The sequence below is a fragment of the Microtus pennsylvanicus genome, chromosome 5 (genome assembly GCF_037038515.1).
Source record: "Microtus pennsylvanicus isolate mMicPen1 chromosome 5, mMicPen1.hap1, whole genome shotgun sequence".
NCBI lineage: Eukaryota > Metazoa > Chordata > Mammalia > Rodentia > Cricetidae > Microtus > Microtus pennsylvanicus.
In genome coordinates this window covers 88,457,571-88,471,742 of record NC_134583.1, presented here as the reverse complement: position 1 = coordinate 88,471,742, position 14,172 = coordinate 88,457,571, and the positions used below count along the sequence as shown (strand labels likewise).

The window sequence follows — 14,172 nt, the reverse complement described above, 5'->3', positions numbered from 1 at the left end:
TGTGGTTGAATTGATGAATAGAGGCATTTGGTCAAATAAGTGGGGCTCAGAAGGCTATGGTCACTGTGGGTGTGTCAGGTCAAAGGACCAAGAAAGGGTGTGGAGCGTGATGAAGTCTGGGTTCAGTCACAGCATCTCAAAGATCTGCCACATCCTCAAACCCGTAGTTTCTAGCTTTCAATTACTGACATACTCCCGGCATAATTTAAAATTATTTTATTAAAAAAGAAGAGGTGGAGGAAGAAGAACCAAACAAAAAGCCCAACCCAAAAACTCTTGGTTCTGGGTGACTGGGAGCAGCTTAGATGTCTAGGGAAGGTAGAACCTGGAAGACAGTAGGGGACCTCTGCAGCCCTGGGAAGAACAAACGCTCAGGTGCTGACAGGAGGCACGGCCATTTTCCCAGGCCTCAGGCCCTCTCTGGGGTGTGAGGTCATCCACTTCACACAGGTGGGGGCTCAGCCCCCAGAAAAAGGCAGAGTGGGCAGTATTAAAACGCCCTTGGATCTCTTGTCAAAGTCACCAACCAGTTGGGAAGGAGGAGCGGGTGGCCCATCAATGCCATCCCAGAAAGTGGGCTTCAGGCGACACCAGGGTGGCAGGCTCAGATGCAGATAGATGCACCTCATTTGGACACAGGGCTCAAGCCTGTGGGGAATAAAAGGGCCCTAGTGGAGCAAGCCCTGAGTACGGGAGGCGGACAGAACTCAGGTAGTCTGGGGGATGCGGGGCAGTGCTCGGATGGGCCGAGGGGGAGGGTTATCCAGGACCGGTTCTGGCCTCCATCGCACACCGCCTCGGCGCTTCTGCTTCCGCAACAGATAGTTTGAATATTGCACCTCAGGCATAGCAAGCTTGAGGCAGGCCTCCGTGGTAGGACCGGCACCGCCGCCACCAGGCAGGTCGTAGCCCATGATGTCCACTTTGCGGCTGGGCTGCCAGGGCTGCAGCTGCTTGGTGCGAATCTGGGCGGCGGGTCGCAGCACCGGCTCGTCGCCAAAGCACCGGCGCAGCAGGCGCTGGCGGGCCTCCCGCAACTCGCGCGCTTCGCGCTCGACGCACGAGCGGCCAGCGCGGGCCACGCGGCGCCAGAAGGTGGCGTTGAAGTGGTCGTAGAGGCCCGCGTCGAGTGCGTTCCAGGCGCGCGCAGCCCGGGCCAGCGCCTCGGGGATGGTGGCCAGGCGTGAGGTGGCGGCGCGCGCGTTGAGCTTGGCATAGAGCACGTCGTCCAGGTCCCAGGCCAGCATGCGCCGCAGCAGGACCAGCGACTCGTCGAAGTACTCGGCGATCATGACGAGCGAGAAGACCTCCTCCACCTGGCGGATGAGGCCCGCCAGGTAGGCCGCGTCGTCGCGAGGGCTGCGCTCGTTGTCGCCTCCCAGGTCGTAGGCCAGCGTGTTGTGCGCAAACATGGCGAAGTGCTCACCGGGACGGTAGTAGGCCTCGGGCGCGCGCAGGAAGGCCTCGAGCGACGCGTTGGGCACGCGCCGGAAGGCTGGGCAGTACTGGTTGTAGTAGCTGAAGAGCGACTCGAACATGGCGGCGGGCTCGCGCAGGATGGTGACGTAGACGGTGTCCGGCGGCATGAGGCGCTCGAGCTCGGCGCGGTCGAAGCGCAGGTGGCTGGCCAGCATGTGCGGGGGCCGCGTGGCCGGGTGCACGAAGTGCGCCGAGAAGTTGCGCGGGTAGCAGAACTGGTGCTCGCAGCTCGGGTGAGGCAGGGCCACCGTGAGGTTGTGGCGCTCGGCGAAGCGGAACAGGATGTTCTGCACCGTGGTACCCGCTGTCTTGTGAGTCTTCAGGAAGGCCACGGCCATGTGCTTGGCACGGGGTGGCGATTCTCGCAGAGGCGGGCAGCTCAGAGGGAACAACTTGGGGTACCTGCAAAGCCCAGGGTGTGTGAGAAGAGAAAATGCAGAGGTGCAGCGATGTGGGGGGACCAAGTGTGGCCAGTGTGCAAAAATGGACCGGCCTGGGCTTTATTCTGCGATAGAAGTCAAGTGGCAGGTAACCTTTAAGATGTGCCCTACCGAGCTTGTTAGCCTTTAAGATAGGCCCCATGAACGAACACTTGCTGCCTCTTCAAGAGGATCAGGTTCAATTCCCAGGACCCAATTGGCTGCAATTGTCTTTAACTCCAATCTTGTAGGACTCAATGCCCTCTTCTGGCCTTATATGGCACTGCATGCAAAAATAGCCCATCTACAATACAAATAGAGGGTTTTTTTTGGGGGGGGGTGAAGGAAAGAGTGAGGGGGTAGTAAACTGGGGAATGTGGTGGTGTCTTTAATTCCAGCCCTTGGGAGGCAGAGGCAGGTGGATCTCTGTAAATTCGAGGCCAGCCTGTAGCTCAGAGATCAGCCTGCTTCCACCTCCGAGTGCTGGGATTAAAGGCCTGCACCACCACCGGGCTATTTTAATTTGGCCTCAAACTCACAGAGATCTTCCTGCCTCTGCTTCCTGAGAGCTGGGACTGCACCAACACCGTCCAGCCAGGATAATTTTTATTAGAAGGAGGCAGGCAGACCGTGGGCAGTTAGCTAGAAAACATATGATGACAGTCTCAAAGAAACTTGAGAACCGACTCCATCAGCCTGCTTGAAGAACTAAAGTCTGCAAACTATCTAAACTGTTTCAGATCCCTTTCAGTCAGTCCTTCAGAAAAGACTATTGTGTCTGGAAGACACCTTAATTGAAAATCTACAAAAGACCTGGAATCAGGAGTTCTTAGCCACATTTGGATTCATGACTCAAAGAAATGGAAAGAGAATAAATGTTTTTTGTTTTCAGTAGCTGTTTTGTGGACTTGGTTTTTTAATTTTTATTTATTTAGCACGCATGTGTGTATACACGTACACATGTACTATGGCATGCATGTGGAGATCAGAGGACAGTTTTGGAATTTGTTCTTTCTACCTTGTTGAGACTAAGACTCTAGTTTCTGTCTCTGTACTGAGTAGGTCAGGTTACTTGGACTATGCCCTTCTTGCTGATTCTCTTGTCTCCATCTCTCATATCTCCTTAGGAGTTCTGGAATTCGAAGCTGGAGAGATGGCTCAGTGGTTAGGAGCTTCCAGAGGACCCGGGTTCAATTCCCAGCATCCACATGGTAGCTCACAACTGCCTATAACTCCACTTCCAAGCTTCTGACACCCTCACACAGACATACATGCAGGCAAAACATCAATGAACATAAAAATTATATGTTAAGAAAAAGAGTTCTGGGATTATCCAGGCAGTGGTGGTACACATTTTAATCCCACTCTTGAGGCAGAGGCTGGCAGATCTCAGTGAGTTAGAGGCAATCCTGGATACATAGTTCCAGGACAGCCAGGGCTACATAGAGATACCTTGTATTAACAAGAAAGAAAGAAAAAAGTTGTGGGATTCAAGATGTGAGTCATCACATGTGCCCTTTGGCAAGCTTGGGATCTGTGGCTGGAACTCCTGGCATCAAGTTCACTTGGAAAACACTTTCACCTGCTGAGCCATCTCCATTTTTCTCTTGGGAAACAGAGGCAGGTGAATCTCTGTGAGTTCAAGGCCAGCCTGGTCTACTAGAGCTAGTTCCAGGACAGGGCCTAAGGCTACAGGGAAACCTTGTCTCAAAAAACAAAAGAAAAAAAAAGAGGAAGAAGAAGAGGAGGAGGAGTTAGTCTGTAACCCAGGCAAGCCTACAGAGGCTGTGTTGCTCAGTCTGCTTTTGAATTTGTGGTCCTGCCTCAGCCTTCTGAGTGTGGGAATTACAGGCCTGCTTCACTAACACCTAGCTTCTCTGTTAAGTTTTATTTTTATTTTATTTTTTAAAGATTTATTTATATACAGTGTTCTGTCTGCATGCCACAAGAGGGCATCAGACCCCATTATGATGGTTGTGAACCACCATGTGGTTGCTGGGAATTGAACTTGGGACCTCTGGAAGAGCAGCAGCCTGTGCTCTTAACCTCTGAGCCATCTCTCCAGTCCTCTTCTAAGTTTTAAGGTTAAAGTGTTTTGAGATAGTTTCACTGTGTAGCCTTGGTTGTCTTGGAACTTGCTGTGTAGAATGGGCTGGCCTTGAATTTAAAGAGATCCCCCTGCCTCAGCCTCCCAAGTGCTGAGATCAAAGGTGTGTATCACCATCACCATGCCTAGCTTTATCTAATGTAATTTTTTTGTTTTTCCTGAGGCAGGGTTTCTCTGTGTCTCTGTGTAACCCTGGGTATCCTGGAACTCGATTTGTAGACCAGGCTGGTGTCAACCTCAGAGATCCACTTACCTCTGCCTCCTGAGTGCTGGGATTAAAGTTGTGAACTACCTCCACTGGCCTAAGGAAAATTTTAAATGTAGAAATAGTGTAAGGGCCAACAGTCCTTGGAGATCCTTGGCGGATCTTACTTTAAGTGTATAGAAATTGAGGACTCAGTCATCAAACATTTTTCTGTCTTCATTCTCATTTCTCTTCTTTAACTAGTTCATCCCTTTCGGTGTGTGGGGGTTAACCTCAAACTTTGCAGCAATACATTGGTTGTTCTTGTTACATGTTTCTATTAAGGTCTTTGGAGACCTGTTCATTTATTTCTATGTGCATTTCTTGAGCTTTTGCTGTGTGCTAAGGTATCATTCTAAACCTAAGTATAGCCCTGATGCCGTTTGCACCTCTGTTCTTTGATCCTGCAGCAAGGACGTTTGGAATTACTGGTTACCTATCAGATGGGGACAGGCTTTGACTCACTCCTGATTCTTCTCTGCTGTCCAAGCATCAAGTGACAAGGGCAGCTCTAAGCGGGTTGAGAACACCATGGGGATTTCCTGTATGTAGCTGGTTTGGGCTCAGGATAATGTCTATACAAACATCATCCATAAAACCAGCAAATCCTTTGGCAAGTGACACTGGGTCTATTTATACTATTCTCAGGAATACAGGGGAAATTGACACCTTGAAACGTCTAGGGATTTGGTGGGTTTACACAGGGAATCAGGAACAGAGACCAATTCTTTTTTTTTTAATTTTTTAAAAAAATTTTTATTTTCAAGACAGGTTTCTCTGTGTAGCTCTGGAACCTGTCCTGACAATAGTTCTGTAGACCAGGCTGGCCTCAAGCTCACAGAGATCCGCCTGCCTCTAACTCCCGAGTGCTGGGAATAAAAGTGTGCGCCCAGTACCAATTCTTATTGTTTGGTGCCCTCTATTGGAATGACCAGAGGCTTACACATTGTATAGTTGAGGGTATGATCTTAGAAATGGAGGCCTATGCCCTAAGTAATGGACTAGGAAATTGTTTGCAGGATTTAGGATTTAGTGCAGTTGGTAAAATACTAGCCTAGCATTCTTGTGGCCATGGGTTTGATCTCTAGCACTTCATAAACTTGGTGTCTAGGTGTGGTAGTACACACCTGTATCCCAGCACTCAGGAGATGGAGGTGGGAGGATCAGGAGCTCAAGGGCAGGTAGGTATAGTGGTGCGTGCCTTTAATCCCAGCTCTAAAGAGGCAGAGGCAGGTCAGTCTTTGAGTTTGAGACCAGCCTGCTCTAAAGAGTTCCAGGAGGAGCTTTTCGGTTGCAAAAGAGAGCTTTAAAAAGAGCTATGAAGATAAGCAATCTGGACCCAAAAATAAAATAAAATAAAAAGGGCTATGAAGAGAGACCCCGTCTCAGAAGAATGAACAACAGAAAATGCTGCTGGTGCCCTTGAGGAAGCATTCAGCTGTGATGTTGTAGGAAAGACTCAGGCTAGAGTCAAATCTTGGATAATGATTCTGTGACTGAACAGTTCACTCATTCTTACAGAGTTCAGTCGTAGCCCGGCTGGCTCTAGAGCAATGGTTCTCAGCCTGGGGGTCAAAGGACCCTTTCACAGGGTTCACCTAAGGCACTGGAAAACACGGATAGTTGTATTATGATTCATAACAGTAGCAAATTTACAGTTATGAAGTAGCAACAATAATTTTATACTTGGAGGTCACCACAACATGAAGAACTTTATCAAAGGGTCGCAGCATTAGGGAGGTTGAGAACCACTGCTCTAGAGGATATGTATGGAAAATACTTTTGGATTACAGGCAGGGAGGAAAGCCCAGAGAAGCCTTTTGGTTGCTCTGGACTACAGTTCCTCTTATGGGGCCATCCATACCCCTTCAATGAGATCTCCCCACTTACCAACTGAGCTGCGACCCCTGGTGGATGAGGAGGCTTATGGTGCTGCACCCTAGTACCAGTAGGAGGAATTTCCTGCGGCTCATCATCGTGGTGGACTGTTGCAGGCACTGGAGGATGGGTGGCATGCTGGAGTGCTCACTCCTGGACCAGCCAGGTCTTCACTATCCAGGACTTCCGTTACCAGCACTCATGGGGGGTCCTGGGGCTCTGGTAGCAGGGCCAGTGTTCCTGAAAAGCCTGGCAGAACAAGGAAACAGACAGGTTTGCAGTGGACGGAGGAGCTATGCTCCAGGCTTAGTAGGACTTCGGCAAAAGAGAGCTTAAATGCATGGGGTGGACAGAGATGCCAGAGCAGATCGAATTCCACCTCCATCACCAAGACCCTATCACCTCACTGTCCAGATAAACTCGTGTTGGGTGGAATTACAGGTCTGGGATGTGTCCAGCCATCAAGACTAAAGCCGTTCTGTCTCTTGAGCCCTGTGTGTTTACCTCTCTGACTGTGTCTAACTTGTCTCTGTCATTTGAATCTAGCTCTGCAGGTCTGCCATCAGCAATAACCTGTGGCTCAGGACACAAGTCTCAGTCTAAGATCTTCTCTCTTTCAGGACTCATCATCTGACACTTTGAGCTAAGGGGTGGTCCTGGGTTCCCTGAGAATAAACTCAGAAACAGCCAACCCTCATCTCCTTCAGTTGGATTAGTGCTACAGGCCTGCTATATTACGACTAACTCCTAACACCACACAGGTGTCTCCCACTAAGCCAGTGATGAAATGGGGTGCTAAGTGATGATGGTCACTTGTTCATCGTCACACAGCCAGTTATAGCAGACTGGGAACTCAACGTTACTCTTATTTCAGTTTTCCAAAAGACAGATGAGTCTTACTTTGATAATCCTGACTGGTCTGAAGCTTGCTATGTAGTCCAGGATTCCAGGATGACCTCAAACTCAGATATCCACCTGCCTCTGCTTCCTGAATGCTGAGATTAAAGGTGTAACTTTATGTGATCTGTTCCCATTCAAAACTGATTTGTTCAAGCTAGAGAGATGGCCCAGTGGTTAGGAGCACTGGCTGCTCTTCCAGAGGATCCAGGTTTGATTCTTAGCACCCATATGGTGACACACAACTTTGTGTAACTCCAGTTCCAGGAGATCTGACTCCCTCTTCTAGACTCTGCAGGTACAAAGCATGCACAAGGTGCACAGACATACATGTAGGCAAAACTCCCATGCACATAAATAAAAAATAATTTAAGGAAACCTTATTTTTCATCCCTGCCTGTAGTAATGGGGGGCGGCGGGGCTGTGTCCCCGCCACCAGGCCGCCTGGCTCGGCTAGCTTATGCCCCAAATAATTACACGGACACTGTATTCTTTTAAACACTGCTCTGGCCCATTTCTAATCATCTGTGTAGCGCCCCTAGGTGCGCTTACCGGGAAGATTCTAGCCTAAGTCCATCCTGGGTCGGAGCTGGGGCATGGTGTGCGTCTTCCCTGGAGCAGGTAGCATGGCGTCTCTCCTGCGTCTGCTCCGGAGAGGAGAGCTGTGGAGTCTGACCTCACTTCCTCTTCCTCCCGGCATTCTGTTCTGTTTACTCCACCCACCTAAGGGTGGGCCTATCCAATGGGCCTAGCAGTTTCTTTATTGCTTAACCAAGGAAATCAACAGATTGATATATGACACTCCCCCATCACTTCCCCTTTTTCTGTTTAAACAAAAAAGAAAGCCTTTAACTTTAACATAGTAAAATTACATATAACAAAACAGTTATCAAGTAAAAGTTACATCAGAAACATTTATACATATAACAAAATTGACCTTAAATCTCTATAAATAAAGCAAAATCTATACTAATGCAAATTATTCATATCTATATCATATCCCCCTTTAAATGTAAAAGAACGTTTATAAACCATATTTGGGAACATGGGCGCAGTTTTTCTCTCCAAACTGCTTCCTGCTGAATGGGGGCGTCGTTAATTAGGTCTTTCTTGGTATAACTTGTGTGCTAGTTTCATCTCAGTTGGCAGTTGAGCAAAGCAATTTTCTGAAGATGTTCACAGCAACCCTTCAGGAGGACGTGGTCCATCATACCAAATCGGAATTGAAGAAATGAACAGGGTCTCATCCTCTGTGAAAACAAAACAAGAAACTCCTTTCCAAAGCATCATGTCCTTAGATCCAAATTTCAAAGTCATACCCTCATGATATCCGTTCTGTTTCCATTTGGCAGCCCATATAATGAAATTTCTCTCTGTACTTAGCTCCTTTACAGTCAAAAATTTTAAAGAAAACACAATAATACAAAGAATCCAGACTCTCTGTGAATTTTTCATCTTTACGCGGCTTATTTTTACTCTATCACTTTACTTTATTCTGTCTCTTTAAAGACTTTACCTTTTTTTTTTTAAACCATTAACTTTATTCTCTATATTCTTTTTCTTCTCTGTCCCAAGCCTACGTACATTCATCCAACAGTGTGACTCATTCAGCGGTCTGAATCTGTCCTATTGTGAATCTACAATTTTTTACTATCCAGGAGCACTTTTGATTTGTGCCTTTAAATCATTAGGCGCTTAAGAATCTAAGCTGTGACATTCCTAGGTTAACTTTTTGCTTTTTGAGTGTAAATCTTTGACCTGTAGACCAGGCTGCCTTTGAACTCTCAGAGATCCGCCCGTCTCTGCCTCCCAGGCATTGGGATTAAAGGTGTTTGCTACTACACCTTGAACTCACAGAGATCTGTTCGCCTCTGCCTTCTAGGCACTGGGATTAAAGGCGTGTGCTACCACACCTTGAAGTCACAGAGGTTTACTTCAAGAATTTTAACTTTTAGCCTGCATATATTTTTAACACACTTTAAACCATTCAGAAATTTTCTCTGTCTTTGAATCTCTCTTTACTGTATATCTCTCTTTTTCTGACCACAAGAGCCTTTAATTTACCAAGCAATATCAGTAGGACTAAAGGCGTGGCTTTGCCAGCTAGATCCAGTCCATTCCTTAGCTTTCCAGCCTCATGGCGGATATACAGGCTGCAGCCATGATTATAGCATTTCAAGGTCCTTGCCAGCCAGCAAGCTACAACAGACAACACTCAAGTCCTCTCTCTGTAGCCGGCCCTCCTGCCTCAAACAGTCAGAGTTTGCCCTGGCAGGATGGCCCAGATAGCCGGCATTTTTAAACGGCGCAGCTTTTTTCCTGCTACGCCTGAAAACCGAAAAGCATGCGTTCAGCTTTTCATCAACACTGTTTAAGTGTTTTGTGGCAGGACCTCTTAATGAGCTGCAGGGATTTGCAGCTGAAGCTGAGTCAGGAAAATTTCAAAATGGAGGACGTACCATTTTGTGCTAGCTCTGGGGCTACCAGGTAGGAGCGGCACTCAGCAGTTTAATTCTGAGACTGTGCGTGCAGCACAGAAATTCTTTTCATCCAAGTAACATCCAAATCTGACACGCAGAGCACTGCGCAGTCTGAAAACACGTCTCTGTATGGCAGCAGGAATCTGCCATGCTCTTCCGCCTGCCTAAGCCTGATTCTGCCTTCTGCCCAGGAGCAGGCGGGGAGCTCTGAGTCATCATCAAGGTCTCAGAGCACTCTCCTTCCGATCCCAAGCGGGAACACAAACATAAAGCCAGAGTTTGCACTGGCGGCACAGCCCCAGGAAACCACGCTTTAAAATAACGCAGCTTTTTTTCTGCTGCTCTTGCTGAATCAGGAAATCTCTCTACAGCACGCCACCAACAAACAGCAAAAATCTGTGTTAAACTCTCTCTCAATTATTTTTAAGCCTTCTCAGGTTTTTTAAGTGGGTTTAGTTAGCCACACGTCTGGGCGTCATTTGTAGTAATATGAGCGGCGGGGCTGGGTCCCCGCCACCAGGCCGCCTGGCTCGGCTAGCTTATGCCCCAAATAATTACACGGACACTGTATTCTTTTAAACACTGCTCTGGCCCATTTCTAATCATCTGTGTAGCGCCCCTAGGTGCGCTTACCGGGAAGATTCTAGCCTAAGTCCATCCTGGGTCGGAGCTGGGGCATGGTGTGCGTCTTCCCTGGAGCAGGTAGCATGGCGTCTCTCCTGCGTCTGCTCCGGAGAGGAGAGCTGTGGAGTCTGACCTCACTTCCTCTTCCTCCCGGCATTCTGTTCTGTTTACTCCACCCACCTAAGGGTGGGCCTATCCAATGGGCCTAGCAGTTTCTTTATTGCTTAACCAAGGAAATCAACAGATTGATATATGACACTCCCCCATCACCTGCCTGGCCTGGTAATTCTGCATGCTTCTGTGCTCTGAGCCCTCCTGCCTCTCTCACTGCCTGAAGGGCCTGGAACTAAATCCACAGGGAAAGGACTTTAACCCTGTCTGGATTCGATATCCAGACATCCAAAAAGGTGACTCCATCAACTGACTGGTGCGGGTGCTTGGCCAAGGCAAAGGGAAAAACAGCCTGGGTGGAATGGGGCAGGGGTAGGGGAATAAAGATACATCTCTGAGGATTTCCAGCAGGAGATAAGCCTTCATTCTAGGGCAGGAGAGGGAGAGAGGCAAGAGAAGGGCTTGGTTTCTGTCCAGGCTTTCTTTCTTTTCAAGAGTGTGTTGGCAGTTCAGGTTCAACATTAGCTCCTGCAGCCATGCCTGCTCCCAGGCCAGGGTGGGTCTGTTTTACTCGTGGGTGTCTTGCGGGTTCAGACTCCGCATCAGGCCTCACACTACTCTCTTGGAAGGGAAGGAGGGTGTGTAGTCTTAGGAGAATATGCATGGATATGGAACTAGGACACCTGGTCCCAGGAGGGATGAGCTAACGCTGGCTCTGGGCTTGGCTTACAGTTTCTCTCTTGTGCCCCCTCCCCTGTTAATCCCAGATTACCCATAAATCTATCTAGGTGGAAAGATGTCCTGTTTACAGTTCCCCTTATCTCTATGTCCCGTCTTTCAATTTCTTCCACCAGTCTGGGAGACAGTAATCATCTTGGAGCTGAGAGAGCCAAGGGTCTGGCCACAGAGAGCAACCAAGGACACAGCAGAGGCAGCCTAGGTCCTCCCTAACTTTTGGGATTTCTTAGGCAGAGCAGGGTTCATCTCCAGTAGGAGGAAGTCAAGTTCTTGGGCCTTTGAGGATTCAAAGTTTCTCTCTGTCACAAGTCCTGCTTGGAGAACTTGGTGACCAGATGGTGGTTTCCCAAGAGATAATTAGAGGGCAAGTCTATTTCTCTCTTAAACATGCTGAAACCACCTTATTTCTCAGAGGAGTCTGAGTCAGCCAAGGAGGCCAGTGTATGGGGAGCCACATGGGTCTTTTCCTAGTCATGGAGAATGGGGGTGCTGCCTGGTACCCCATCCATTCTACTAACAGGACTTTATCCACTGACTACAAAGCTTGGATCGGGGGAGCCAGCCAGTTTGCTATCTAAGGTCTGCAAGGGGAACCGGCCTTCATCAGTATAGGAATTCCCTAGGCACCAGTCCCCAGGGATGGGAACACGGGGGATTTTGGTGACTGGCAATGATAGGCTGCTTATCACCTCCAGATACAGCCTAGGCCATTCTTGCCCACAATCCCAAGAACCTCTCCGGGCCTGTAAGGACCAGTCACCCTGCCTTGTGACATTCTCCTAGGCTTAGCTGCCCTTTTGTCTCCTATTCTGTGCTGTAGCAGGTACCACTTTTCAGAGCACAAGGCAGATTTTTTTTCCTCATGACAGACATTCAGGTATTTGAAAGCAAGAACCATGTATCCTGCATATGGAAACCATTCCAGGTCCAGAGAGATAGTAGGATTTGGATACTGGAGCAGGCAGGCCTGCCTTCCCTGGGCCAGGTCATTTCTGTTGTGGAGGATTTAGCAGTGAGGTCCTGGAGGAGATCCCTGGACTGAGTTTTCCTCTGATCTTGAGACTGAAGTGAATTGGTGGCCATGCTGCTGGTGCTTGGCTTTGGAGGGATGGCGCTGGCTGCTGCCCAGAGAGGCTTCACTTAGTCCCTATCTCCAGTGTCTTTTCTATGGCGAGAAAGAGGTTCCCTCACCTCCCCAGCAGGTCAGGGTGCCAGCCTTATCAGAATAGCAATGCTAATTTTAGGCAGAGCAATCTACCTCAGGCTGCTGCCCAGTTTTGTAAATTGCTTTCTTTTCCCTGGGGAACCAAAGAAGAAATGGTATTGCCAGCTAGAGCTTTGAAAACTAACCCAGATGTCCACCCTTCTCCCAAATGATCTCTTTCTCATCTCTCCTCAGAGCTCCAGGGCTGATGCTAATGTCCTTGGAGAAGTGGCTCCCAGGCCTGGACCATTGGGATCTGTCCTCTCAGTGATGTGGAGTTTTAATCTGACTTGGGGCATGGCATATCCCAGGTCACACAGGTCCCCAAGAGAAAAGGGCCGAAAGGATAAAACAATAGGGCCTAAGAGACTGAATATCTTTCCATCCCTTTCCCGCTGTTCCAGGTTTCCCCAGTCTCTGCTCTGTTATCCACCCCCGCTTTTATCCATGCCTCTGAATTCTCCTCATTCTCCTTTCTCCATCACTACCCACTCCCACCCCCACCGCGCCCCACATTTCCTCCCATTCGCTCCTAGAGATCTGGTCACTATAGGGAATAGGCCAGATTCATCCCCTTCCTTGCTTCCTGAGGGTGCCGTGCCACCCCCTCAAGCTCTCTTGGCACTAGGCCCCCAAGATAATCTTTTGCAACTGCCCGGGCTCCCATCCCCTTTGCAGTGCACCCTTGTTTCCTCCAGCCCCGGCTGGCTACTGCAGTACTCACGCAGGCAGGCTCTGTCTCCAACTTGGGTAAGGGGCTACCCTCCACTCCCCTGGGTTCCTTTTCCTGAAATCTGCTCGGGTCTGAAGGTAACGGGGCCGTGAACGCCTGTGCCGGTAGCTTGCCTTGCTGCGCCTGGATGGGATCAGGTGGCAGCGTCTGTGTCTGTCCGCTCAGCTCAGCTCAGCTCTGCCTGCCGCCCGCCCCCCATCTCACACCGGAGGCGGGGCGGGGGCGGGGGCCTGGTGGCTCAGGGGAGGGGGAAAAGGAGAAGCAGCAAGGGGAGGGGGACCCTGTAGCTTGCCTGCTGCTGCTGAGCACTTTCTGGTGATACTGGCATCTTGGGATCTTCCGCCTGCAATCTTGTGTAGAGCGCTCAAAACCATTGTGCTCAACACACTTTCTCCACCAGACATGAAAACCGAGGCTGGGAAGGTAACAGTAAAATTTCAACATTATATCACTACTGGGTCCTGTTGGTCACTGCAGCGTCTTGAGGCTGAGTTAGAGGTTCAGGTACACTTGCAGCCACCTGTATTTCCTCTCTCTTCCCCTCTACTTCCCACCACTAGCCCTGTCTGGTTCTCTTCCCTTCTAGCTTGTCCCTCAGCTCTCCTGAGGCAGCTTAGGAATTCACCTATGCCTTGCCTGCAGGATTCCAGAGGTCTTACTTCTGATCAGAGTTATTGCCAGGTCTAGGGTCTCTTGCCCTGGGAACCAGAAACTCCAGTTTATTTCTGGTTTCTACTGTTACTCCATCCTGGAGTCAGGAGGCAACTTCCTGAGTCCTGTTACTGTCAGCACTGAAATGGGCAGCTATTTCTTTGTAATGGCTCTGTTTGAGAGAGCTACTTGTGGGTATCTGACAGTAGCATCTCCTAAAGCCACATTAGATGCCGTGAGCCCACAGTTTGTTCTGGGGCTGGCATGGGCTGTCCTCTTCATTCTGGGCAAGGGAAGGATCTTCAAATAGGGTAGCCACCCAAAGCTGGTACTGAAAGGGGCTGCATTGGTTCCTTCTGGTCTCACACAGCCAATAAGTGGGCATCATGTAAGGATCTTTGCCAGGGAGAAGGGAAAGACTTCAGAGTCAGGGATCTTGGACATGCCAGCTTCTGTTTTCTCTGTCTGTACCTTTGCACAGTTTGGTATCTTATCTGCATCCCAGGACAATTGTGGGAAAAAAATCAGATCCTGCTTAGTGTGTCCTTTTCTGGTCCTAGTTATATTAATGACCCATCTGCTCTACTGATCTTGCCTTAATCAAAGA

The 14,172-nt window shown here is 49.1% G+C and overlaps 1 protein-coding gene across 1 annotated transcript; it reads right to left on the bottom strand.

The window, feature by feature from the left end:
- Nucleotides 1-201: 201 nt before the first annotated feature.
- On the bottom strand, nt 202-13,100 carry Gal3st3 (galactose-3-O-sulfotransferase 3). The gene is made up of 3 exons (XM_075973103.1): nt 12,906-13,100; nt 6,140-6,376; nt 202-1,881 (listed from the first exon to the last, which is right to left on the bottom strand). The coding sequence occupies exons 2-3, from the start codon at nt 6,262-6,264 to the stop codon at nt 708-710; spliced, it is 1,299 nt and encodes a 432-aa protein (XP_075829218.1). The 5' UTR covers nt 6,265-6,376; nt 12,906-13,100; the 3' UTR covers nt 202-707.
- Between the last annotated feature and the right edge of the window lie 1,072 nt (nt 13,101-14,172).

Bases quoted from the DNA above. Each gene is read 5' to 3' on its own strand.
- Gal3st3 (XM_075973103.1), bottom strand. From the start codon at position 6,264: ATGCCACCCATCCTCCAGTGCCTGCAACAGTCCACCACGATGATGAGC. The intron at 1,882-6,139 runs GTAAGTGGGGAG...TGGGCTTTGCAG, and splicing joins CAGGGGTCGCAGCTCAGTTG to GTACCCCAAGTTGTTCCCTC.